The 27500-nt window shown below is 44.5% G+C and overlaps 1 protein-coding gene across 1 annotated transcript in view; it reads right to left on the bottom strand.

The window, feature by feature from the left end:
- LOC138293609 (acyl-coenzyme A amino acid N-acyltransferase 2-like) overlaps positions 1–24119 on the bottom strand; it is a 58264-nt gene extending 34145 nt beyond the window's left edge. The window contains exons 1-2 of the mRNA XM_069232883.1: positions 24058–24119; positions 3766–4268 (exon numbers count right to left, since the gene is read on the bottom strand). Coding sequence (XP_069088984.1) covers positions 3766–4228 — 463 coding nt within the window. The 5' untranslated portion in view covers positions 4229–4268; positions 24058–24119. The remainder of the gene's footprint in view (positions 1–3765; positions 4269–24057) is intronic.
- Between the last annotated feature and the right edge of the window lie 3381 nt (positions 24120–27500).

Genomic DNA, 27500 nt, shown 5'->3' with positions numbered 1-27500 from the left:
TCTCTCAGCTGATTGCCATTGCCCCTTGACATGTCCCTTTTTGTAGAATAGAATCTATCACGCTGACTCTCATTCTTTTATTTTCCTAGCTAGTATTCTGTAGTGCAAGACATATTTTTCTGAAATTAATTTTGTCTCCTTCCTTTATTTTTCCTGCATGTGTTTGCACCATTACATGCATTTCCTAATTTGGTTAGCTGTAGCTATGTCCAGCCCAAATTTGCATACTCTGCTTGATTGAACGTAACAAATGTTGATACAATCAGACCTGAGATATATTTCTGTATCTCAGACAATATCATTAATGATATGCCTGATTCTTCTTGAATGCCTAATTGTGTTAATGATAACTCGTTTGAACTTGTTTCCCTGGTTTGGGCAGTCACTATATACAAAAGGGCCCAAAACAGTAGTACGTGTATTTGAACTGAGGGATGGAGTAAGTTCAGCATTCACATTAGTCAATCGATGGTACTGCAACAGTCTCTCATCAAAAATATTGTAGATGGAAATTTAGGATTAATCTATATGAGAAGTAATGTTAAATTGAATTACATTATTTAAACTTTTAAAAATTATCAAAACATAATAGATTTTGTTTTACTTTAGGTGAAGTTTTTTAAGTACACTTCATAAAAATAATTTTAACTTAATTTAATGTTTTCAAAATAATTAAAATTTATATTCAAATTAAGCTATTAATGTTTGAACCTTGTTTTTCATGTTTAATAATAAATATATAACGTTTATTTACATTAACGTGATTTCCGTGTGAACCTTGTGTGGTTGTAATCGGAAAATAATAAAGATATATCTAACAATTCGAAAATACTTTCTCTATTTTTTATCAAATTTAATATTTTATTTTATTTTTCTCTGTACGGTATACACGGGGATCTCTCTTCCACCAGTAAAATGTTTACGTTTCCTTATTATGAATTCAAAGTTACAGAAAATTATGTATTGAATCAATAGATTTTTTTAGTCTTATGAAAACAATGAAAAAATATTTTTTTAATCAGGAAAAGGCTATCAGAATATTTTATAATAAAAATTTATAAAATATTTATTTTTACTAACATTCCTCATATATAATTTGACCTTATTTTTTATTTCCCTCCTTCCATTATCTTCAATTAGAGGATGTTGCAGTATCAGCAGTTGGCCATGCCTAGTGCTGGACTTGTACTTTCTCATGTTTGTTTTTGGCTATAGCAAGTTATATTTGTAAGGTGACTCCACTCCTTCTTTCATGGCATGAAAGCTTGTAAGTGTACAACATGGGTTCTTGCAAACATTTTCACATGGGCTGTAAAGTATTTTCTGTGGTGTGCCAGAGGGCCGCACTGATGCCAGCATGGTGTGAGAGTGGGGCTTTGTGAGGGGAGGGGTTAAGGTGGGTGCTAACACTAGCTTGGAAGATTCAAGTGTAAAAAGGAAGTAACTTGATTATTAAATTGGAATGCAATTGAATTGTACAATTCGAAATGAGAAAATCTGGGATCAGTCCTAGCTTCCCTACTTGACCAAATTGTGTGATCCTAGTTAATTGTCTAGTTTAACTTTTCCTCCTTTTTGTTCTGTAATGCACCTTGAAATACATGAGTTTAGAATTTAAAATACTGTGCACCATGGCAATGTAGGGGGCAATAGCATCTGAATTTTTTAAGCTATTGATGTACTGTTCAGGATTAGCACCAACATGTTGGTGCTAACCCTGAACAGTATATAGGGGCCCATTATAAATAATGGTGTGCACCCTTTTAACGCCTGCTCTGAGCAGGCATTAAAAATGCCACAAAAAATGGCGCAAAGAAATCTTTTAGATTTCTTCGCACCATTTTTTTGGCCCCCCTAACAGAGGAATGCCCCCCTTGCATACATTATGCCTGGCGCAGGCATAATGTGGCGCAAGGAGTTACAAAGTGCAGTCTTAATGTGGCGGTCAGACTACCACAGCTGCAGCAGTCTGACGGCCAGCGTGAGGCTGCCAGTCTTGTGACCGCCAAACTTGTAATGAGGCCCTTTATCTTAATTTTCAACACTTGTTGTAAAATGTCTCGAAAAAATGCATGCGTTTCTATATTTAAGTGGTATAAGACACCTGATTTGCTTCTTCTCTTCTACTTCAGTTAGCTTCAATAAACACTTGGGCCCATATTTATACTTTTTCAAGGCAAAACTGTGCTGATGCAGGTTTGAGTGAAAAAGTTAACCACCAGCTAGCGCCATTCCAAGATGCTGGCCAGGCGTCTTATTTAGGGAATGGTGCAATCCGGCACACAGGGTGGGTTAACGTCATGGAAAATGCTGTTAGCCAGGTGGGGGTGGCGGTATGGGAGAAGGGGGTTTTGCACCAAAAAATTACATTAGGCTGGTTAGAGTAAAAAAAGATGACTCTATCCAGCCTAGCGTAATTTCTTGAAGCTAAACCTACCATACCACATGACTCCTGTCTTATAAAAGACAGGAGTCATTCCCAACACCCCAATGGCCAGCACAGGGGACAAGGGTCCCCTGGGCATGGCCATTGCACCCAGTGCCATGTATGGGGGCCCATTTTGGGGTCCCTAATGGCACTTTAGAAAAAATAACAAAATTCTTACCTCTACTTACGTATACTTACCTGGGATGGGGTCCCCAATCCCCTGGTGTCCCCCTGGTGCGGGTGGGGTGTCCCTGGGACCTGGGAAGGGCACCTGTGGACTCATACCATGGTGTTCCACCATGGAAATAGACCTAAAGGTCCCCTAACGCCTGCCCTGACCCAGGCTTTAAATAATGGCGCAAGCTTAGGCCTGTCTGGCTTAGGCCTGTCTCCGTCCTGTGCACCACTTTGACACAGAGGATAAATAAGGCGCCTGGGCCTTAGAGTTCTTTTTTGCCCAGGAATGCCTACCTTGCATCTCATTGACACAAGGTAGGTTCACCCTAGCAAAAAATAACTTTAACTCCAAAAATGTGCATATATATAAATTTGGAGTTAAGTTGTACTGAATTAGCATAAACAATTACGCTAATTCAGCGCAAAGCAAGTATAAATCTGGGCCTTGCTGTTTATTTAATGTCTTCCTGAATGTTAATGCTCGATCAACTAAACAGCAGCCCTGTGCAGTTGTTCTGCCCAGGTCCACATGTGGAGGTCAGGAGGGTCGCATGCGGCTCTGAGCCATACTTTGAGTGTCACTGGTCTACACTTTTGAGCAATTTTACACTCATAAACTGTGAATAGCCCAAAGTAGTAATATTACTCACAAGCGTAAGAGTAAAGTTACATGTGTGGATTCTACACTCGGTGTAAGTAACTCTGTGCGTGTAAACTGAATCCAACAAGAAGCTATCATGACTGTAAAGTAAAACAAAGCAATCAAAGAAGAGAAGCGATTAATAGCACTACTTATTACCACATTATCCAAACCTATTGCAAACCCAAATAAGACAATGGAACCATCCTCAAAATGTGAGGGCCTGTATCGGAAGCCAAGCCAAGCCATGGGAATGTGTGATGAAGCTTACTCTCTATAACTCTTATTGTACTGTTTTCTAAGAGAATTTCCTTTTCAGGTTGCTGAAAAATAATGACTATGTTTACATCAAAAGGTACCGTTTATGATACTAACCATGGTTGGGCCACTTTCTGTGCCTACAATTATTTCAATTAATGATGTCCTTACTTTCGCCACAGTGTGATATACATGATGTCGACAAATATGTTTCATATAAATGAGAGGACCAATGAGTGATCCCATAAAAACATTCACTTACCTGGAGGAAGGTAAAGAGCCCCACGGAGTCTGCCTTCCCTTATCTGTATTCGCTGTACACCAGGGGCCACAAACCACTTCTCAAACACCTTGCTAGCCACAGGTTGCGACGCAGGAGCTGGCTCAAACTGGAGGGAGTCATACACATCCAGAGTAATCTGCAATGGGCTGCCTACTATGTCTCGCTTTATCAGCCTGTGAAAAGGCTTCATTGACTGCAGGGCCCATAACAGGCCCATGGGGAGTAAGCCCTGGAAATCTCCTCCAGTGGCCTCTGTACGCTCCAGGTCCACCTCCCCAGCAGCATCTCCACGGTAGAATGCCTTGGAGTGGAATGGGAATCCCTTGTCATCCTTGAGAGAGGCTCGAATCGTCACTAGTTGGTTTGGTTTCAAGCCAGAGATACAGATCTTCACTGGTTCATCTGCAAGGGAGACCAGAGGAGTCACTGCGACTTGAACCATTGCAGACAGAATACACAATGCCTCTCCCTGTTTAGGTTTGCTATGGAAAGAGGGAGAGTAAATAATATAAGTAAATATACAAAACACCCTAGGAGGGGCTCAACAAGAACATGAAACATTCCATTACTAGCACATGTAAATATGATCCTGGAACATATGGAAACATATCAGCTTCCCACCCACTGCTAATGTCTGCCTATGAAATAGCTGCTTTGACCTCCTGACGTCAAAGAGTGAAGTGTATGGAGCAAATGATAGGGTCAACAATCCACAGAAAACAAACAGAATTAAGGTAAAGGTCGGCAGTAGACAAAACTCCCAAGTTCTCCATCCTAGATCCCTGGTCCAACTAATACTCATTTAGGTTGCAAAGAATGCCCTCGCAGGTTTACATGAAGTAGAGCCCTGGAGGAAGGCAATCACCTTGGCATGTAGGCCTCCATAATTGGCATTACTGTGGTTGATACAGAACATGATAAATACCAGGGCAAACAGTGTACAGGCACTGCATCAGAGACAGAATACCTGTCCAGTGGCTCTGTTCACCTGAGGGAGTGGTTGACTTCTGCCCAACTCTAAAGCAATCTAAGATCACCTAATCTTCATTTCCAGTGTTGGACCTGGCCCTTTCTACAGGGTCATCCCCAAAGTGTTTGCCTTCCTCCTCCTATTTTTTCTGACCTCTTTGTTTTAACTCTTGGACTCTGAGCACTTTATCACTCCTGATCAGTGTTAAAGTACAGGTGCTCTCCCTTCAAAATTTGGTATGATTGTCTTACACCTAACTGGCACATTTAATATACCTGTAAGTCCCTTCTACAGTGGTATCCCTATGCTCAGGGCCTGTACATTAAATGCTATTAGTGGGCTTGAAGGAGTGCTTGTGCCACCCACAAAAGTAGCCTTTCAAACCTGTCTCAGGCCTGCTAGCGCAGGGCCTGCATGCACAGTTTACTGCCACAGGGACCTGGCATCTTAGTTACTTGCTAGGCTTAGAACTCCCCTTTTACTACATATACTTCACCTCTATGGTAGGCCCTAGCTTGCTCTATGGGCAGGGTGCTGTGTGGGTAAAAAGCAGGACATGTGTCTGGTTGTTCGGCCTGTCCTGGTAGTGACAATCAGCTTATTTGGTTCCTCACTACTGTGAGTGCTGCCTTTCTTGTAGGATTGAATTGGAAATGCCCTAACAAATGTCTAATGGGATTGTCTAATCTCTGAGGGGTAGCATAGGTATGTTTGCTGTGGTTGTAATGGTAGTGAGAAATGCTGGTTACTGGTATATGTGGATTTTTTATTACCATTATAGAAATGCCACTTTTAGAAAGTGTGCATTGCTCTGTGCTTATGACTCTGGTGTTTTGCGGCTTAACCCCAATCCACGTCTGGGGTAAAGTGACAGCTGGGCTTTGTGAATGCCTTTCAGACAGCCTGTACAAAGATGGGGTGGAGGTCTCATAAGAGTGCATCTACATATTGAATGGTCTTCCTGGGCTGGGAGAGGCGAGTACACCTGTATTTGTAAAGGCTGTGCCCTGGCCTCACACAAAGGGCTTGTTTATCCCCCACTGATGTCTTGAGCTGGAGGAGAGAGGGGCCTCTTCTGGAACAGGTAGGTACTGGTTGGAACCCCTACTCCCCCTTTTGTGGAGACTGCACAAAATGAGTATAAGTACAGAGGGTCATCCCCCCCCCCCCATTTTGAGACACCAATGGACTACTGAATTGGACACTGGATGCTGCTGGAAGGACTCTCTTAGGACCGCCTTGGAACTGCTGCTATTGTGCTGATCTGTGACCTGCTAGGTCACTGAGAAGGACTGCCGCTGTGGCCTGATTGCTGGGTCCTGCAGCCCTGTGGACATCCACCAACTGTTGCTAGGGGCTGGGTGGCGTACCCCTCCCCATTTGTCCTCTCAGCTTGAGGGGAGGGTTGCATTTTACTTCCCCTTTGTAGCACTTAAAGAGCGCTGTCATTTATTATGCCTAAGTGCTCTCGTGTCACCGGAGTTGTTTACCCCACTCCGCGATGCAGGGAAAGTGGAGAGGGGCCCGCCGGCAGCCTCTCATTGAACGCAGGGAGAGCGCTCATCTGTCGTGCTCCCCGGGCACAAGACGCACCTGCATTTGCCCAATGTAGCCCAGGCTCCTACTCTAGTGCAAAAGTGTTGTGGACTCCACAGATCGGGGACACCCCCTCTTCAGAGGGAAGCAGCAGCCCGGGAAGCCCTGGAGGGCTCGGGTTGCAGCAGTCAGAGCGACCACCTCTGGAGCTGGGGATCCAGGTTTGAGCCTCAACATCAGCGCAACATCCTGTGATTCTGGGCAAATCTTTTAATCTCCCTGTGCACATGGAGAGCACCTTGAGATCCTCACAGGTGATAAGCTGTGCTATATACATCTACATTTCATGTCATATTTATCTGGCTATTGTACCAAGCATATTTTCAGGGCCAGCAGACCATGACCTGGGGAGATATGGTTAATGACCTATGCTACATGGGAATGTAATATTTTACGTGCATTCACAATGATTCCTTATCACATTTTCTATGACGTGCATTCTTGGCAATAATGATGACCTGACTACTGCTTGTGTTGCAAAATAAGCAGTAACCTATATGTTTTAGATGACTACTGCTTGCTTTTGCAGAGTACTAGCAACTGTGTGATGTTCTTACAACTGTTTGTGTAGCAGGTTATTACTGACATGTTGTGTTTGGTCTAATAATGTTTTATGCAATACAGTTTATTTTTATTTAACTTTGTGTTTCCTTTGCAATATATTTATTGTGTCACATGTGATGTGTCTTTTGTGCACACATTGCCTCTGGGATATGCCTGTTTGCTTGTGCCAAGCTACCAAGGGGGTGAGCAGGGGTTATTTTGGGTGTGTAACTCCCTCACCCTGACTAGAGTGGGTGGGTTCTGCCTGGCATAGGTGCATGCCATAGCCTACCAGAAACACCATTTCTAGCATACAGATGCATGCAGTTAATTAGCACTAGATTTGTTTTGGGTCCTACATAAGGAGATGTGAATCCTGGCACAAATTTGCATTTTTGAGGCCTGTAGATCCTTTTGCCACAAACTGACAAATTATAACAAGCCGGTGGGATCTCACAGTGGCCCAAGGACAGCAGCAGGATTACCAGCCTACGTATGATTGGCGGGCAGTTTGGTCCACAGACCATCTGAATGGCCTTAAGAGTGGGCCCTATTCTGAATGGTAGAAACAGTGGCAATAAAATCAGTCTAATTGGCTATCCTTTTAGCCAAAATGCTTAAAAGGGCCCCAAAACTGCAGATAGTCAGCAGCTACCAAAAAGTTTTATGGGCCTGAAAGGCTCAATCATTGGCACTTTTTCATACCAAATTCCTCTTTGATGGATTTTGCTAATAATGCATTTCAGTAAATGCTTTTCACCCACAACTATGTGTAATATCTTATTTCTCCTTTTATACAAGACACCCATACAGGGTGTTGTTTATTAAAACCTTATCCTACATGTGTGCTGCTGGATAGCTTGGTTGATGCAGTGCCTTCTGCAGAGCCCTTTTGTACATGGAATGTGAGAAACATTAAGAGAAATAACTACAGTATTTCTGTACTGACAGGCCGGTGGTACTACATCACAATAGCACAGGTCTGGTACAAGGACTGATTACACTGGAGCTTAGATTTCCTCTAACTGGATACTCACTGTCCATATCTCATGCAAACTCTGAGCAGAACCAGGGGTTTAAATGTCTTTAACATCCCTCCCCAAAAGCATTTTAAAAAAGTTTGGAGGCTGTACTTTAAAAATTACAGCTTAACTCTATGAGCTTCTTCTGACCATGAATATAATGTCTTTAAGATAGAAAATTTAACAAGGCAGACCTAGATAATCCCTATGCCCCTTAAAATTATAGTCATGTAAATGGCAAAAATTTGTATTTATTCACCTCCTAATTGTTTGACCCAGAATCAGTAGTGGTCCTGGGTGCAAGTCCAGTCCTGATATTCAAGCCTAATAGCACCTTGAACAAGAGTAAGCCGGCTGAATCGCATAGTATCAAAAAATGCTACCTGGCTAACAGAAATACCAGGGATATGTTGATTCTTCATCCCCCTTTCCTCAATACAGTTGATGACTTGAGTGTTGGTCTTGTTGACCTGCCCGATACTTTGTTAACTAGCTGTAAGGTAGTTGTGTGTAGGTTTAGACTAGCAGATTTTACGTGGGGCTGTTTTATCATGAGATTTGACTTTTGCCTATTTCAGGAAACCTGGCCCACTGCACCAGTTCATAGGATGGTATTTAGAACTTGCAGTATTAAGGGCCGTCAGGAGGCCTGATTGAGCGAAAGTTTCCCTCAATTGCAAACAGAGACTAATTACAACATGCTCCAAGGATATTTTAGGACTGATTATTACTTTAATGCCAAAACAACTGCCTTTGCTAAATATCTACTATAGATGCACACCGTCTGGCAAAGATTCCATAATTTTAATGAAAATGGCTACTATCTTAGAATTCCTTGGCAAAGATTGCCATATTATGATTGCAGGATATCTAAGTACTTCATGTGAACCCTTTGGGGTTGCATCTGAGCTTGTCATAGACGAAGATGACTTTTGGAGAGTTCTATCATCATCTCCAAGGTATAGAAGCTCAAGGGCAGCACTCTAGAAAGTGAAATGATCACTGTCCTATGGACTTTGCACCCATAATGGCCAATACATATCAGATAGCTCTGGACATCACACTTTTAGGAGGGAATCCCAGAAGAGCTTGGTTACATAATGATGAGCCTTCATATTCGGCATGAGATGGTTGATATGGCTATGCATCCAAGGCCCAAGAATGACCACAACCTTTGCTGTTATGATTAAAAAGTATTTGAGTGGGCTAACAAGTTTTTGATTCAGCTGTAGTTAAAAATAAAAGAAAATAATATCAAGTGGATCGACACCATTTGCTCACAGGAAGTCATTCACCAATTCTATGGAGTACTTGTCCCTTTTTTTATTTATTTGCTCTTGATTGTGTAAGCAATCAAGATATAATGGAAACCCATAGGAGAATGTTTGAGTACTTAAAACAGCTCTTTACAAAAGAGGGAGTGTTAAGTCACTCACTCTCAGAAAAACATGGCTGGTATGATAGAATTTGCAGAGCTGTAAAATGATTTGATTGAGTGGTGATAAAGAAGGGTAAGAAAACAGAATCTAGGACCAACTATAAAAGAAGCAAGAAAGTTAAGTTCTGGGATATTTGGCAGGAAGCATTTGATCTAAAGGATACAAAGGCCTTTTGACATCTCATTGCCAACAGAAAATGGGGTCATTTAACGAAACCTTAAATACATATTCAGCCCAATGAATGGGGTTCCGACCATTTCGCTTTACATAGTGCCCGTCCCATAGAATGCTTAAATTTCACTACCCACCTTTCATCTACATCTACATTTGATTTCAACTCACAGAACAGAGTAACATCACAGGAATCCAATTTTCTTTGATTGATACTTTGAACGCTATAAAAGCCCTCAAATCCGACCTGTTTCATTCAGAGTCCACTGTTTGTAGTGTCTACATAAACAAACTTTCAAATTCAATAGTACCCAGCGTTCCAATCTCCAATACTTTGCACGTAAATTATACTCATTGGAAAAAAAGGGTTCCTATACTTGTCCAGGGAATTATCGACCAGTAAATTTAATTGATAATTTATAGGAGATAATCTACAATCAGGTGTTGGACAAAGTAACTTTTTGGATGGAATAAAAACAAATGCTTTTCCATCTGCAGGTGGGATTTAGGCTGAGAGTCACTAATCTTGATCAGGTCTTCTGTTTCCTTACAGTCAAACAGAAGACTGTTGTCTTGACTTCAGGACATCTCTACAGTATGTTGCCTTCATCGATTTAAAGACTACTTTTGACCTTGTCCTACAGGGAATCTGCTGTTGAAATTATATTAGTTACACACAGACAATTTTGTACAGATTGGTTGGGCTATCCATCAACCCCCACTGTGGAAGGGACGCATACTAAAGGGAGTCAGGAAAGGGACTGGGTTTCGCCAATGACACACAATAGGCATCTCCACAAAAGAAAACATATTGAATGCTGAAAGGTTGAGAGCTTAATTCCCTTTCCATAATGCTTCTCTCTTGGTTTGATCTCAGGGCAGAGGAGTATGAATGGTCCTCATAGGAGCTGGGTCCCATAAAAACTCTTTTCAGTACCCTGTGGTGACCACTTGAAGCACCCATTGATCCAATATCACTCTTTGCCTGTGAGAAATGAGTCTTTGAATCTGTCCCCTAACCTTTAACTGAGATGTCCCCTCCGCCGCATAGTCAGAATCTTTGACTCTTGATGTTTCTATCCTGTATTTGCGTTCTGAAGGATTTGAAGGAAGACTTCCCTTGAAATGTGGAATATTGCTTTTGCCCTTACTGTCTCCTTGAAGACTGGCAGAAAGAAAAATTGACTTAGTGCTTGAAACTCTTGAACAATGAAGCTTAAAGAAAAAAAATACTTCCTTTCCTTTTAGATATAATGGAGCTTATCCTCGAGTTCAGGGCCAAAGAGTCTGGAACTCTCAAAGGGCATCTTGTGTTCAGCTGATCTTTTTGCTGTGTCTGTGTTCTAGTCTTTCATATTAGCAGCTATGGAAGCACCTCCTGCCAAAGTTGCCAACCTCAATGTTGAATGATGTATCAGACAGAAACTGTATCTACCACTCCATACTCAGATTGATCCTGGAAAGATGTAAAGAGTGTTTTGCAGTCTGAGGCCAGAGATTGTGCCATGTAGGACCCATTGATCCCAGACCTCATGGCACAATGAGAGTCTGAGAAAACATTTTTCAAATCAGAGTCCACTTTCTCATCTGGAGGATCCTCCTGAATATTCTCCTCGGCCATTGATGACTGACCCACAAGACTTTGACACAACATGCACATTGCCCTTCAACACTGAGTCCATATTCTTTAGGGGATAGAGCTTGGTCATGAATGGAGGCAACATTACTTTATCAGGAACCTTCCATTCTTGCCTGATAACATCCAACACAAACTAATTAATGGCAACCCAACATTAGAAGGCCTCTGGAATTGTCGCAGGAGTGATTCATCAGAGGTATCCAACCTTTCCAGAGCAGGAAATTCCATATCACCGCTACTGTGAGATAGCACATTTAACAACATTTATTTAGTTATATATTTGCCTTTCAAAACCACAGAAGATGGAACCTCGTCATGTGTATCTTAATACCCTGAATCATCAGAAACTGTCTCTGACAGCTTCTTCTTTAGAGCAGGGCTAGAAGTAGTCTCTTTAAAGGCTGCCAAAGTCCAGAGGGCAATTTTCTAAAACGTCCCATCCTCCTCACCGACTTGCCTTCATTTTGGAGAAGGAGAATGCCCAGATGAAACTTCAGATGATGAAGGAAAGTGTGCCTTTTTGATGCATGCTTGCTCATCCGGTGATAATGGAGACAAGCTAACCGTTCCCAAAAGATCTCAGTTCGCCAAAAAATCACCAAAAATGCTCAATCACATCAAGACCACCAGAAATGCTTACCGGCTCCTTTTATTTATATTGTCGGAAGGGCTTGCTACACTCTGCGCCCAAAAAACAAAAAGTCCACGCATGCATAAAATGGCCCCAGCTATCCTTACACTTCGGTCCTCTGACAGTGGCAGCAAGCTCTCTCCGCACACCCCAGGATGCAGAAGAAGAAAATAATTTCAATTTTACCCCAATCCTCACCACAATGGAAAGGAGGACCTACTAGCCTTTCATTTGAGAGGAGGACTTCCATCAGAATCTTCTCTGCAGACAACGCCGCTCCAATGTTGGAAGCATGTACCCGCTCAGGCCCAGCAAGGAAAGGTAACAAAGCCCCAAAAAAGTCCCAAACCAGGCAGGGACCTTCCACATCTTTGTTCAAGCTATGTAGGAAAACAAAACAGGAGATGCTAGGAGTGCCAGTCCCATTTATGGCACCCAGGTAGGATGGGTTACCTTTCAATGTTCCTCTTGCTTTCTGCCTGTTGTGAGGCGACATCACCTCATTTGTTATGACTGTGACGAGCACAAGGTGGAATAACGGTAATGAATTACCAGTAAGTAACTGGGTCATTGCCCAAGCCAGCTAGGCCTCAGACACCACACTCTCTTACAGCTGACTCTCCTACATACAGTATCCTATGTTTGAAATATTTCTACGGCAAAAAAAAGTTCTCTTTATAGTGCTGCACTGCTACTTCAAGCTAAGTCTGATCTATAAAATAAGAGCTTTCTTGTGTTACTTCTAAGCCTCACATCTCCACTGGAATTTACCTAGAAGCTCTACGCTGTTTATCTCCTTGGTACATTTAATTTCTAATGGGAGCAAAGGTGAATGCAGCAAACAAGCCAGTGCAGGCACTTGGTGGCCTATGAAGTAATATTTAACAGATTGACCTTGATAGGTTGCCTGGTGACTTATGCCAAGCAAGGCAACCAGCTGCGTGTAAAACACACACATACACACATACACACACACCGACTCCCCCCACACAGACACCGACCCACCCCTGACACACACTGACCCCCCCACAAACACCAACCCCCCACATACACACTGACCCACCCACAACACACACACACTGACCCACCTCACACACACACTAACCCAACCCCCCCACACACACACACTGCCCCAACACACACACACACACACACCGACCCCCCCACACACACGCACAAACCCACATATACACACATCCTCAGTTATAAACATAATCAGATACACACAGACACATACATTCACAAAGATACAGACATACACAGAGACACACTGCATTGTCCTTTGACTTTTAATCCAGTTATGTACCTTCCTGGTTTCCCTTTGTGCCTGGTTCTGATTCAGCCTCATTTTAAACCAGGACCTGACAATCAGTCAGACCTGTCAGAGGTGCAGGATCATTTATTAAAGTCAGTCGACAAAGGGCATCCTGCTGGATGGACTCTTAGACTGTTTATGGCATCAGGGGCCAGATGTAGCAAAGAAACATTTTGCGAGTTGTAAATAGCGAGTCATAGCGACTCGCTATTTGCAACTCGCAAAATGTTATGCAGAACGGTGTCTCAGACACCGTCTGCGAGTCGGTATGGGGTCGCAATGACCCACCTCATGAATATTCATGAGGTGGGTCGCAAATTGCGGCCCCATACCGACTATGGGCACTCGCAAACATGGAGTCCTGCTGTAGTCAGCAGACCTCCGTGTTCGTGACTGCTTTAAATAAAGCAGTTTTTTTTTTTTTAAGTGTAGCCCGTTTTCCTTAAAGGAAAACGAGCTGCACTTAAAAAAAAAAACGAAACCTTTAGTTTCGGTATTTTTTCAGGGCAGGGAGTGGTCCCTTGAACCACTCCCTGCCCTGAAAAAATGTTTTTGGGTCCAGTCACAAACTGGAAGGGGTCCCCTGGGGACCCCTTCCAATTTGCGAGTGGGTTACCATCCACTTGAAGTGGATGGTAACTGCAACACCATTTGCGACCGCATATGCGGTCGCAAATGGTATTGCATACCACTAGGAATCGCAAATAGGAAGGGGACACCCCTTCCTATTTGCGATTCTGAAATGCATTTTGCGAGTCCGTCCGACTCGCAGAATGCATTTCTGCATAGGAAAATGCGATTTGCAACTCGCAAACGGCAGTTTTTGCCGTTTGCGAGTTGCAAATCCTTTCCTACATCTGGCCCTTGGTGCTGTGGCTCATTCACACTTCTGACTGGCACACACAGCGGCCCGGGCATAAGGGCCAGGTGTACTACGATTTAATTCTGGGTCTTTTAGATAGAAAGTTGCATGAATTCTGCTCTATCTAACTCTAGAAGGATGTTGCACCTCTGTTGCTGCCCTGAGAGAGTCCAAACTAAACAACAGTAAGCGCCTACCTTGGCATCAAATGTTACTTACTCGATCAGCTTCAATACCTGCAGACTCAATTTGCACATGTTAAAACCTCTGTTACACAGTTCTGATGCACTGCCAAAAATATTTACAGAAACCTTACTTCGTGCACCCTATCTAGACTGCTCTGTTCCTCAGGACTTTCTCTACTTTGAGTCCTAAATACCACAATTCTAGAAGTGGTGCTCCTGTTCTTGTGCAACACTGTGCGACATCCAATTAGTTCTCACAGCGCGCCTTTATAATGACCTGTCATGTACCACTATCACACTCACAGTATGCGTATGTCCTCTGCTTTCATCTACTATCTCAGTCCTGATACATCCATATGGCTCTCACTGTCCTCCTTTCTCCTGACCTGTGATGGACCAGTATCTCAGTCATCCGCTGTCCTAACCTGTGATGGACCAGTATCTCAGTCCTCCGCTGTCCTGACCTTTGAGTGTCCACTATTTCAGTCCTCTGTCCTGACTTGTGATGGACCACTATCTCAGTCCTCCACTGTCTTGACCTGTGATGGACCGCTATCTCATTCCTCTGCTGTCATGACCTGTGATGGAACACTATCTCAGTCCTCCTCTATCCTGACCTGTGATGGACCATTATCTCAGTACTCAGACATCTAAAGTCCTCCTCTATCCTGCCCTGTGATGAACCACTATCTCTGTACCTCTCTGTCCTGACCTGTCCTGACCTGTGATGGACCTCAGTCTTAGTCCCCCTCTGTCCTGACGTGTGATGGACCACTACCTCAGTACTCCTCTGTCCTGACCTGTGATGGGCCACTATCTCAGTCCTCCACTGACCTGACTTGTGATGGACCACTGCCTCAGTCCTCCTCTGTCTTGACTTGTGATGGATCACTATCTGTGCCTTCCTCTGTTCCGACCTGTGATGGACAACTATCCCTGTCCTCCTCCGTTCTGACCTGTGATGGACCACTATCTCACTTTTAAGAGTCTTAGACATCCATGTGGCTCTCACTGTCCTCCTCTGTCCTGACCTGTGAAGGACCACTATCTCAGTCCTTCTCTGTCCTGACCTGTGATGGACCACTATCTCAGTTGTCTGTCCTGACCTGTGATGGACAACTATCTCAGTCCTCCTGTGTCCGGACCTGTGATGAACAACTATCTCTGCCCTCCTCCACCCCGACCAGTCTGTGCCAGATCACTATCTGTGCCATCCTCTGTCCTGTGATGGACCACTATCTCAGTCCTGCTCGTTCCTGACCTGTGATGGACCACTACCTTAATCCTCTGTCCTGACCTATGATGCACTACTATCTCAGTAAAGAGAGTCTTAGACATCCATGTCGCTCTCAGTGTCCTCCTCTGTCCCGACCTGTGATGGAAACTATCTCTGCCCTCCTCCACCCGCACCTGTGATAGACCACTAACTCTGCCATCCTCTGTCCTGAGATGAACCACTATCTTAGTCCTGCTCTGTCCTGACCTGCGATGGACTACTACCTCAATCCTCATCTGTCCTGACCTATGATGGACCACTATCTCAGTCCTTCTCCGTCCTGAGCTGTGAAGGACCACTACCTCAGGCCGTCTATGTCCTGCGCTGTGATGGACTACTATCTCAGTCCTCCTCTGTCCTGATCTGTGATGGACCACTATATCAGTCCTCTGTCCTGATCTGTGATGAACTACTACCTCTGTCCTTCCTCTGCTGTCCTGACTTGTGGTGGATCACTATCTCAGTCCTTCTCTGTCTTGACCTGTGACAAACCACTGTCTCAGTCCTTCTCTGACCTGACCAGTGATGGGCCACTAACACGTTATTGCAACATCCGTGTAGCACTCCCAATATGTCTCCATCCTGTCTTGCATCAAGCAGTGGACCACAAGTACTGCAATAATCATTTATCTTTTTCACAGTGACCCTGTTTCCTGTTTTGCATCAAGCATTGGACCCCACATACTGAAACATCTATGATTCTTTTACAATGCCTATCTTACCCAATCTGCAGCTTGTAGAGGTGTGCCAGTGTAGAGATGCACTTAGAGTGCCCACAATGTATCTATACTGTGACCTGCACTGTGCATTTGTGTCCCAGTGAGGAGGGATCTACATAGTTGCCACGATGAGCCCCGATTCTGATTGTAATGTGCCTCTGTCACACTACTGAGCCTTCTACTGGCCTTTCACAGAACACCTCAATTCTGACATGTCATGCACTTTAATCTCCGTAGTGATATATCTACAGAGCTCTCACAATCCACCTCTTCTATCCTGCCTTGTATTATGCAGTGAATACCAAGGGGCATATTTATGAGAGACGTGCACCACGGTTGCATCACTTTTGGTGATACTCTGGTGATGCAAACCTTTCAACCATATCTATAAGGCCACACAAAGCCATGTTGCATGCAGTCGCGGCTCACGGGAGGGAGAACGGGTGGGGTGGAGGGGCGCTTTAGCGCAATCAAAAAATAAATACGTTATTCAAAAATGTACCTATTTCGCCACTCCGCGCCACCTCCAACCTGTTCCTCATCTGCAGAGACAGGCTCAGGCTCCCAGCCTGGCCTACGTCCAGTCCTACCACTGCTTTCATTCTACTGGCAGCATGAAAGCAGTGGTAGGATTGGATGGAGCGCCCTGGCTGGGCACTCCGAGGCAGAATGGGAGCCTCTGTCTGCTCTCTCCAATCCGGCACTGCGTTGCCGGTTTGGACAGAGCCTACTGCGCATGTATGTTTGGCTGACCCGATACGGCCGGCCATACATACATGCGCACTGAGGGGGAGTGTTGTGTACTCCCCCTCAGTGCCTGTCATGCCCGTGGCCACGCCCCTTTTGCAGTAAAAACATAATTAACATAGTTTATTATGTTTTTACTATAAAAGTTTTGCAGCTGCTGCTGCAGGCCGCGGAGGAGCCCCCATGGTTGCATGGTTTTGAATGGCCTCATAGATATAAAGTATGTCAAGGCAGTGCAAGTTGCTGCGTTACCTTACTCTGTGCCAGGAGGCGTTCCATGGACATTGCAGTGGGTTTTCCTATGCAACACCCATGGATTTTGACGCTGCCACAGATTTCCTCAATCATGTAAACCTGGGGCACCATCAGAAACTTACGCCTCCCCAGGGGTGGCATAAAGGGAAATAATTGTATTTTCCCCTCATTTTTATCTCTTCCCATGTGTGCTGTAGAACTCAGCACACATAGAAAGAGGAAAATGTCCTCTATATACATTTTGGCATATATGGTTATGCAGTTGTGTCCCTTCCCGCACTAAAACAATCCTGCATGCAATGCAGGAACTCTTGCAGCATGTTGCAATGGTGCCAGCATTGGCACTAGGCAGCAAATTGTGCGCCAGCGCAGGGGGAAAGGACAGAAATGCACCGTATCTTGTAAATATGGTGCATTCGTTGCCTTTCACATTGACGTAGGGCAGCATAGCAAGAAGACTTGCGGCGCTGCCCACCAGTTCCCCATAAATAAGGGACTAAGTACATACACATTTCTGACTCTTTCACAGTTTATTTCCAAGCACATCGGCTGTATGGAACAGCATCCCAGCTCCTAGATGTTCGCAAAGCTCCCACAATGCATCTCTGCCCTGATCTGCATTGTTCACCTGTATCCCAGCAGGGATAACTCCAGAGAGCTCTCAGTATGTGCTTCAACCCTGATAATAACCTGCCACGGTCTCATTACTGTGCCATCTACAGAGCTCTCACAGTGTTGTGGCATGTCAGAGACCACCATCACACTCCTGGGACACTTGTGCAGCTCTCTCAATGCACCTCCACCCTGACCTGCATCATGCAGTCGGCTCCAAGGTCTGAAACATCTGTGGATTTCTCACAGTGCACTTCAATCAGGCTGCAGTATCCACTTGCATCTGAGCAGAGAGACATTCAGAGAGCTTTCACAATGTCCCTCAAGCCTGATCTGCTGTATTCACTTGTGTCCAAGTATAAGGCATATACAGAGCTCTCCCCAGTTACCATTCCTAGTGCTTACTTTGGAAAGGAATGAGTGCTGTTCCCCAAAGCTGTGCCTAGAAGCCGCAGTTGATGCTATTAAATGTCAGCGCTCTGAAGAGCAAGGCTGCGTAGTCCCCAATACACCTCAGGCCTCTTTATTGTACTGCCTGACACTCCCTGCTCCTTTATCTCACTCCTGCAGGTAGGTCCTCGTTTTTTCACTTTATAGCCGTTTTCCCATCAATAAGTGGCGGTCCCTGAAAAAAATGGTTGGTGGCCTGTACGGGTAACCACCGGCTCAAATTAAGCACCGCTTATTCCTGTGGGTCACATGAAGTGGCATCCAAGGTAATAAAATAAAGACAGAGCTCCCAAACTGCAAGCGTAGCTGGGTTAATCTAATCACAGCTCTCTCAGTGCACATCTATCCTGTTGCCTTCTAGTAGTGAGACATTCACAGGGCTCTCACAATGCACCTCTTGTATTATGTCATAAACAGAGTTCTTGTAATGTACCCTGGTAAAAATGGGGTCTTTGGTTGACAGTCAGGTTACCCCCTGTCCAAGCAAGGACCCTCACTCTAGTCAGGGTAAAGGAGACTCACCCTCAGTTAACCTCCGCTCACCCCCTTGGTAGCTTTGCACAAGCAGGCAGGCTTAACCTCAGAAGCAATGTGTAAAGTATTTGTACCAACACACACAGTAATACAGTGAACCACTTCAAAATGGCACAACACAGGTTTAGAAAAATAGTTAATATTTATCTAAAGAAAACAAGACCAAATATGATAAAAATCCACAATATACAATAAATACAAGTTTAGCACTTAAAAGTATGAAAACAGTGCCTTGAGGCACAAATACTGCTAGTTGGTATTATGCGATGTCGTGACGGAGTCTTTTCCTACAGTGTGACGCCAGTGGCACCGTTTATGGAGTCGTTCGAGCCCCAGGTACAGTACCTTAAGAAACAAGAAGAAAACAGGCCGGTACACAGAGTCGGGGAGAGCGGCGTTGCTGGGTCCGATATGGCGTCGGTTCCAGTGCCACGGGGCAGAAGGACAGCGGTAGCGCGCAGCGGCATCGGGTCCTCACTGCAGGACGGTGGAGGTGAAGCGTCTTCAGATGCGAAGTCGATCCCTTTGTTCTGGCAGATGCAAAGTCCGGCGGACTCACGATGCTGCGGAGCAACTTCACAGGGTTGTGATGATGTCACAGGGCCGCAGGCTCTGCAATGGCATCGGGTCTTCACGAACGTTGAACTTACGACACTCTGGTATCAGCAAAGTCGGGCGGGATCAGTGGTTGCAGCAACACAAGGCCTACAGGGACGTCAGACTTCTGCGAGGTCCACGGCCTCAGGGCAGGCAGCATTGCAGCTCTGGAGTAGGGGTGTCAGCTCACAGGGTCGTCGCCGTCACACTCTGCGAGGTCCACTGCCTCTGGGGAAGCAGTGTTGCGGTTCCGCACAATGGCGTCCTTTGTGAAGTCGCACAGCATCCTCCGACATAGTTAGACTGTTTTTTCTCCAGGAATTCGCTTCCAGGGGTCCAGGAACTGAAATGGCACCCTCTAGCAAGCTAGAGTCCACAGCAAGTAGACTCAGGTCTGGTTGACCAAGCCTTTGCTGTCCTGAGGCTTCAAAACAGGAGGCAAGCTCTACTCCAAGCCCTTGGAGTTACTTCTGAAGTAGGAATGCAACAAAGTCCAGTCTCTGTCCCCTTGCACAGGCAGAAGCAGCAACTGCAGGATAGCCCAACACAGCACAGTTACAGGCAGGGCAGCTCTTCCTCAGCTCTTCTCCAAGCAGAGGTTCCTCCTAATCTAATTTTTAGGGGGTTTGGGTGCTCTACTTACACTCCGTTCTGCCTTTGAAGTAGGCCTACTTCAAAGAGAAGTTTCTGATGTTTTCAAGATCCTGCCTTGCCCAGGCCAGGCCCTAGACACTCACCAGGGGGTTGGAGACTGCATTGTGTGAGGGCAGGTACAGCCATTTCAGGTGTGAGTGACCACTCCTCCCCTCCCTCCTAGCACAGATGGCTCATCAGGAAATGCAGACTACACCCCAGCTCCCTTTGTGTCACTGTCTAGAGAGAGGTGCAAACAGCCCAACTGTCAAACTGACCCAGACAGGGAATCCACAAACAGGCAGAGTCACAGAAATGGTCTAAGCAAGAACATGCTCACTTTCTAAAAGTGGCATTTTCAAACACACAATCTTAAAACCAACACCACTAGAAGATGTACTGTTAAATTGTGAGTTCAGAGACCCCAAACTCTATATCTATCTGCTCCAAAAGGGAATCTGCACTTTAAGGATATTTAAAGGCAGCCCCCTCGAGAGATAGACCTTGCAACAGTGAAAAACAAATTTTGCAGTATGTCACTGTCAGGACATGTAAAGCACGTAAGTACATGTCCCACCTTTAACACACACTGCACCCTGCCCATGGGGCTACCTAGGGCCTACTTTAGGGGTGCCTTACATGTATAAAAAGGGAAGGTTTGGGCCTGGCAGTGGGTACACTTGCCAGGTCAAACTGGCAGTTTAAAACTGCACACACAGACACTGCAGTGGCAGGTCTGAACCACGTTTACAGGGCTACTCAGGTGGGTGGCACAAACAGTGCTGCTGGCCCACTAGTAGCATTTGATTTACAGGCCCTGGGCACCTCTAGTGCACTTTACTAGGGACTTACTAGTAAATCAAATATGCCAGTCATGGAAAGCCAATTACGCATACATTTTACATAGGAGCACTTGCGCTTTAGCACAGGATAGCAGTGGTAAAGTGACCAGAGTATCACAAACAGCAAAGACAGAGCTCAGCACACATCAACAACCTGAGAAGCAGAGGCAAAAAGTTTGGGAGACCACGCCAAGGATGCCAAGTCTAACATACCCTTATTCTTGTGATTTCTGAAGAATCATCAACACTCTCAATGCACCTCTATCCCGATGCTCTCTAGTAGTAAGACATTCACAGGGCTCTCACAATGCACTGATTGTCTGATGTGCAGCATGCGCTGGCCCAAGTCAAGCTGTACAAGAAGATTACTCAAAATGCTCATCTGGCTGAATGCGGGGTTATGCCTAAGAATTACAGGCACAGGTTTTAGTCGTATTTTGTGTATTTTCATTCCCAAAGTCTCTCTGTCCTAAAAAGATAGGTTTAGACCCCTAAAAGGGCAGAGAACGCCCTGCAGTTCTCAACTCTCTGGCAGATAACACTTCACTACACAGAGCACGTCTACGTGTGGTACAGCATCAATGCTCTCCCAGAACTGGAGAACTCCCAGGATGCACCTCTGCCCTGGCTTACCCTGCTCACTAGAATTAGTGCACTGCGATGCACACTGAGCTATCATAGTGCACATATGCACACTGCACTGTAACGTTCTCTGACACTGTAGGGGTAGGTTATTAAGACAGTTGTCCATAAAACATTCTAAGACAACAAAAACATTTTTGCAATATAAAATAAACTTAAAAGCCACCTGTCCTTCCCTTAAACCTCCCACCCTACTGTAGCCCATCTTAAAAGCTCTGTTTGACAGTGCAAAAATCAAGCAATTCCTACTGCCACATCGAAATAGAGTATTTTTGGACAGCAACTCCATTGCCTTCACCCTTTGTACTGTTCTATACTTTACAAATAAGGGTTTAAAAAACTTAAGGGCACATTTACAAGGAACTGGGCATCGGCTCCGACGCACCAGTTTCTTTGCATCGCCCTGCACCACCCTAATGTCACCATGGCACATGTTAGCACAGCAGCGTCAAAATTCTTGACGCTATTGTTGCGCTTTGCTGGACTGGCCCAAAACTTTGGATGCTGGTCCAGCAAATCTCAGGAAGGCCCATAGGACATAGCCGAGCATCACTTTATGCCAGAGTTCCGGAGTGAAATCTTCTAAATTTCACTGTGCCATTTTTTGCTAGCATTGCGCCACTTTGTAAATATGGTGCAGGGTGAGTGCCTATTTGGTGGCACCGTAGCTTTAAAAAAAATTACGCTACGGCAGCGCTAAGGGGCTTGTAAATATGCCACTTAATCAGGTTAGAAACATAAAAACCACAATCCATAAGCATGTGTAACAAGGAACATTTTACACTCAGGGGACAAGTGCAAAGTCCGTTGTTATCCTGGATCATCGCACATGGGATGTGGGATGAGTAGATTGGGTCACATCCCACCCTCACCCTTAAAATTTCATTCCACATCTGGGGTCGGGTAAGGGTGCCAGGTAAGGGAAGGCTGTGCCAAGGCCAAGAGTGTTTATTAAAAAGCTAATTGACGATTTCTTTCTCAAGTAGCCCAGGCAAGAGTCATGGCCACTTTTGCCACAGACTCTTTCAAGACTTGTTTACTGGGAAAATGGAACCAGGTTATAATTGCAACTGTGCCACACTCTGTATGTAAATGCTCAAAGTCCCTTCATCTATTCCTCACATCCCTTGCCCTCCTTCTTCCACTACTTTGGATCTCGTCCCAACAAAGTATGGAGACCCCACCACTGACACTGTAGGGAGAAACATTCATAACATGATTTGGGCTGAACACATTTAATTAGATCACTTTCCTCTTTGAAGCAGCAATAGCTCAGGGCTAATGCACCTGCTGCAAAGATCTGTATAGCTAATTGGTTCGCATCCTTTACAGGCTGGCTCGTCGTTTCATGCTTCTACAGTTGATATAATGGGTAACTTTCACTTGAGAAACATTAATAGTTTACATTAACTTCGTAATGCAGTTCAGTTTAAATAACCGATCACAAATTCAGTCAAATATAAAGAACTCATTATACAGGGTTAAAATGTGGCCAGTCAGCTTCCCTGCTGCCTGGAGAGGCCTGTCTGCGGTTAAATAAGAGCTCCAAATACTCTGGCTGGATAGCAGAGTGAAGCCTTGACATGCTTCGGTATTTAACCATGATGCAAAACCCAGTCTCTGATAGCTCAGCAAGTTGAGCTCCTGCTGCAAATATCTGTTCGTAACCTGATAATTATTAGTTTAAATCCAGTAGCAACAAAGCTTGAGAGGCCCCCTGCAAAGTCTCAACGAGACAGGTCCATTAGGTTACACTGCTCGCTGCTGAGGTCTCGGTTTACCCCACGTCACAGGTTGTGATTACAGTTAGCTCAGTGGGTTGCTCGCTTGTTGGTGAGAAATGCATCTAAAATCCTAATCAGATGATTCAGTTCCAGCCGATAATTGCAATCTTCCATTTTTCTACAATTTACATAATACACATATAAATATTTCGGACTGGGTAACAGTTACCCTTGAACCAGATGGATTTTTTTTTAATGGGACAATGATACAAAATGAGCATGAATGTGTCAACTATCAGTCTTAAAAGTGAAACATTTTCGCCTAAATACGCAGAAGTATTGAGTAACGAATGAAATGCATTGACTATCCTTCCCCACTCCAGAAAACAGAATTAAGCGTTTTGTGCTCACTTCCCTTCGCGAAAACAATTCCTTCCTCAGAAACAGAAGAATAAATATACCAATACTGGCATCCCCGCTGATGTTAACCCCAGCAAAAACAGGGGGTCACGTGACTCCTTCGCAAAGTGATGAGACGCACACTAATTAGCTGTTCATAAAAGTAAAAAAATAAAACCATCTTCCTGTCCCAGTGGCTACGTTTTTGATACTATAAAGTGACAACGTTATTAATGGGTAAGAAAGTATTAACGCTTAAAAAGACATCCTTTGTAGATCACCCCGGATGGAGAAGAGGGGAAAAGGAGGGGAGAAGGGGGTGCGCCTCAAAATATTAAGGGGATATTAGCTCGCTCAGCCTCCTTCAGTGACTCCCCTCCCCTGATCCCTCCAGTCTGATCCCAGCAATGTCCCCTCAACCAGGGAGTCTCCTCGACTGGTGGACCTTTCCCCCAAGAGAGCAGGTACCTTGCGTCCGGATCCAGGTCCCTGCCGGAGCTGCTGTGTGGGTCACACAGTGACAGCGCTCCAGCGGTATCACCCACTGAACCAAGTCCGCCAGCAATTTAACTGATAAAGAGGCCTCAGTTCTTGGAAAAACGCATTTACATATGTGACGTCATCTGAGCCAGGACTCCCTCAGGTGACTCAGCACAATACAAACTTCGTAGACTTTTTACTAGTTACAGATAAGCTAGCCCCGATTGTGGCCGCATTTATGTCTACATCAGTGCTTTAAATGGGCCGGTGCTGTCCGGTACTGAGTACTGGCACTCTTTTATTTTGAGAGGGAGAGTACCTGCACTTCTCAAGAAAACTGTAATACTTTTAATTGGAGAGTACCTGCACTTCTATTTTTCCATTTCAAGCACTGGTCTACATGTGTTCCTTGCAGAACTTTTAGATGTCTGCGCTGTATGTCCCAACCTGACTGACACCGAGTGAGGTGAGGGGAGCAGGCTCGACCTCTTTCAGGAGAGTTTCAGAGTTCTCCAGCAGAGCGAAATGCAGAACAAAATGTGGCCAAATTGTGCATTTTACAGCAGGCAGCTGTAAAGAGGCATTCATGAAATATTCCAACACTTTAATGACTTGCTCCCATGACAACTCTGTCAAAATGTGTTTGAAGCATGGCACACCCACTATCAGATTGATTTTATTTGATTCGCCCCAAGGGGGTCTCCTGGTGGTAGCAGAATAGTTAAAAATCTAAAAACGTGATAAAAAATAGATCAACATAGTTGGAATCGAAGAAGCAGAGCATCCAAGATATAACAAAATCCTCATCAGTTTCTGAAAAGCCAACTGGTCCTCGATGGTCCTGAGTTGCATCTCTAAACATTTTCCAGAGGTTACGGTCTTGACTCCAACCATTGAGCGCAATCCTAACCCATGGTCTTTAAAACATGCAGTTTGTGGAAGCAAGAGGGAGCTTGAGCTCAGAAGTCTAGGTTCTGCAGAAAAATACATAACGGAAAAGAGCACTCAAGATCATAGTAGAACTTGTGCATTAGGCAGAAGGCCTTGAAAAGGACCCCTCGGCTACTAGTTGAAGCGTCTTCCCCAGCCTGGGTACCCGCCAATGACTACCCCACACACGGAGCTTAATATTACACATCTTTATTTGTCTGCGCGTAACTGCAAACTCAACATTCTAAACAAGTTTTCATTGCATTCTGACCCATACGTCACAGCTCTACGGAGTCCGTTAGGAGCCAAAATCAAAACCCTTGCAAGATACTACCCAAGTAACACATTTTAATGTTCTACTCACCTATGAATCGTGATCACATTTTTTCAGCCCTGCTTCTCTCTGGACACATTGCAATTTTTGACTGGACAGTCTCTGGGATACTCGGATTCAGAAAGTTACAATAGTTTATACAAGAGAACGCCTTAGCATTGAGTTAAGTTGGCAAAAAGGGTAGGGGATTTCCTAAAACTTTTAGCCGGTAGAAACAAGGTGGACAGCAATGCTTACATATCTCCTAATAGAAATGTTGTCATTCAACAGGACACGCAAGCAGTTGAACTTGGCTTCTGACTGTTTCTCTCCATGAGGAAAGTCATGTTGTGTCATGCCAACAGTTCTTAACCTTGTCCTCCACCTAAACTCTACTTTGCTAACCGTGAACTTCACATAGTCACAGTTAGTTCATCCCTCAGACCTTCTCCATCTGCCCCTTGGTGTATTAAGAACTTTCCATGCCCTCGAATGGCAAACAAGATGTTCATATGACCGCATCCAACAAAGCTGTCTCTAGATCAGAATTAAACATGCAAGAACCTTAAAAAGCAAGTGAGAGTCAGGTTTCATCATGACTGCATAATGTTAGAAAAGCATTCCCACCAAGTAAATATTCTAGGTATAAAACAGCTTGGCTCATCTGTGAAAAGTCTCAGGAGGAAACTGCATTGATTCTGAAATCCCTTCCTTCTCCTCACAATTTTTCCTGGGAACCAGACAGAACAACTCAGAAGTCAAAACTTTCCAAATGTATGCAATTTGTTGCGGATGTGCTTCATTGAAGTAAACCAGGATAAAATTCTACCTACGCTCAAAGCTATGTCTTCGGATTCTCCTCTACACTCCTCTCCAGTAAAAAGTTCCTCTTCCACTGTTACCTCTGTTCTTCCCGAACTCTGTAACTCCTCTCTATCATCTGGGATTGTTCCAGATTCGTGGGAAAGAGCCGTGATAATTCCTCTGCTAAAGAAGGCCACCGCTGACTCTTTGGCCAGGACCAATTGTCCCATCCCTATCATCCTTCTAATGGCTATTTTAATTGAGAGTTTCATCAAAAGCAGCTTTCCGTTTAAATTAAACACCATCTGCTTGGTACATAACTGTTCAGTTGTCGTCCTAGCTTGAGTTCTGACACTTTGCTGTTCTCGGCCGCCAATGGTCAGGTGGCTCGCCAGCTCTTCTCCCATGAGATCTTTCAGCAGCCTTTGACATTGTGTCCCATGATATCCTTCTGGACAGAGTCATAGATAATGAGATCAAGGGCACAGCCTGATGAACCTCATTTATAATAGAACTGAGATCAAGCGAGCAGTTTTACTTGCTCAGTTCCACTCATCTTTTAACTTTAACCTGTAGGAGGTCCCTCATCGATTCTTCCTCAGCACTATATTGTTTAACATATATGTCGCTCCGCAAGCTCAACTTAATGAGTATTTTGGTTTCAATTTCTGCGCATACATGATGGCAAACAGCTCATCCTTGGACCGGATTGGCATTTGAGCAAATCTTAAAATCAATTCAGTTCAGAGCTTGCCGGTCTTCTGTTGCTAATTGGATGAGCAATAACTTTCTCTGGTTGAGCACAGACAAAACATAAATCATCATCTTTGGTCGACTTTGATGTCGCTCCATCCCTAATTCAATATCATCTGCTTGTAATTTAAACACGATTTTTGATGATAAACTTACTTTCGAACTACATATAACCAAGCTCACTTATACTTGTTTTCTTAGGATGAAAATCTTAAGGACAATTAGAACATTGGATTGTTGCAAGCTCCATTGGAGACAATGGAGTGATCCGGGGCTTTTACTGGCTGGTAAAATCCCGGAGCGCCAACATTCCAATCTTCTTTGTTCACAGCAAGAGTTGTGAACCAAGCTTAACGGAGCCTGAGGGGATTTAATCCCCTCCGGTTCCGTGATGCCTTTGTTTTATTTATGAGAACATTCTGCCCTCTAATGACAGAATGTTCTAATAGCCTTAGAACCCGCCGTAGCGGGCTCTACCGGCTATTAAAGGCCCTCTCCTTTGTTAAAGGGGGAGCCGGCCTTTAATAGCCAGTAGAGCCCGCTACGGCCGGTTCTAAGGCTATATTAGAACATTGGAAAGTTGGGCGCTCCATTGAAGACAATGGAGAGTTCCTGGCTTCTAATAGCTGGT

This window comes from Pleurodeles waltl, chromosome 4_2 (genome assembly GCF_031143425.1).
Source record: "Pleurodeles waltl isolate 20211129_DDA chromosome 4_2, aPleWal1.hap1.20221129, whole genome shotgun sequence".
NCBI classification, from domain to species: domain Eukaryota; kingdom Metazoa; phylum Chordata; class Amphibia; order Caudata; family Salamandridae; genus Pleurodeles; species Pleurodeles waltl.
The sequence above is the reverse complement of the archived record's forward strand: the minus strand, read 5'-3'. Positions and strand labels throughout refer to the sequence as shown.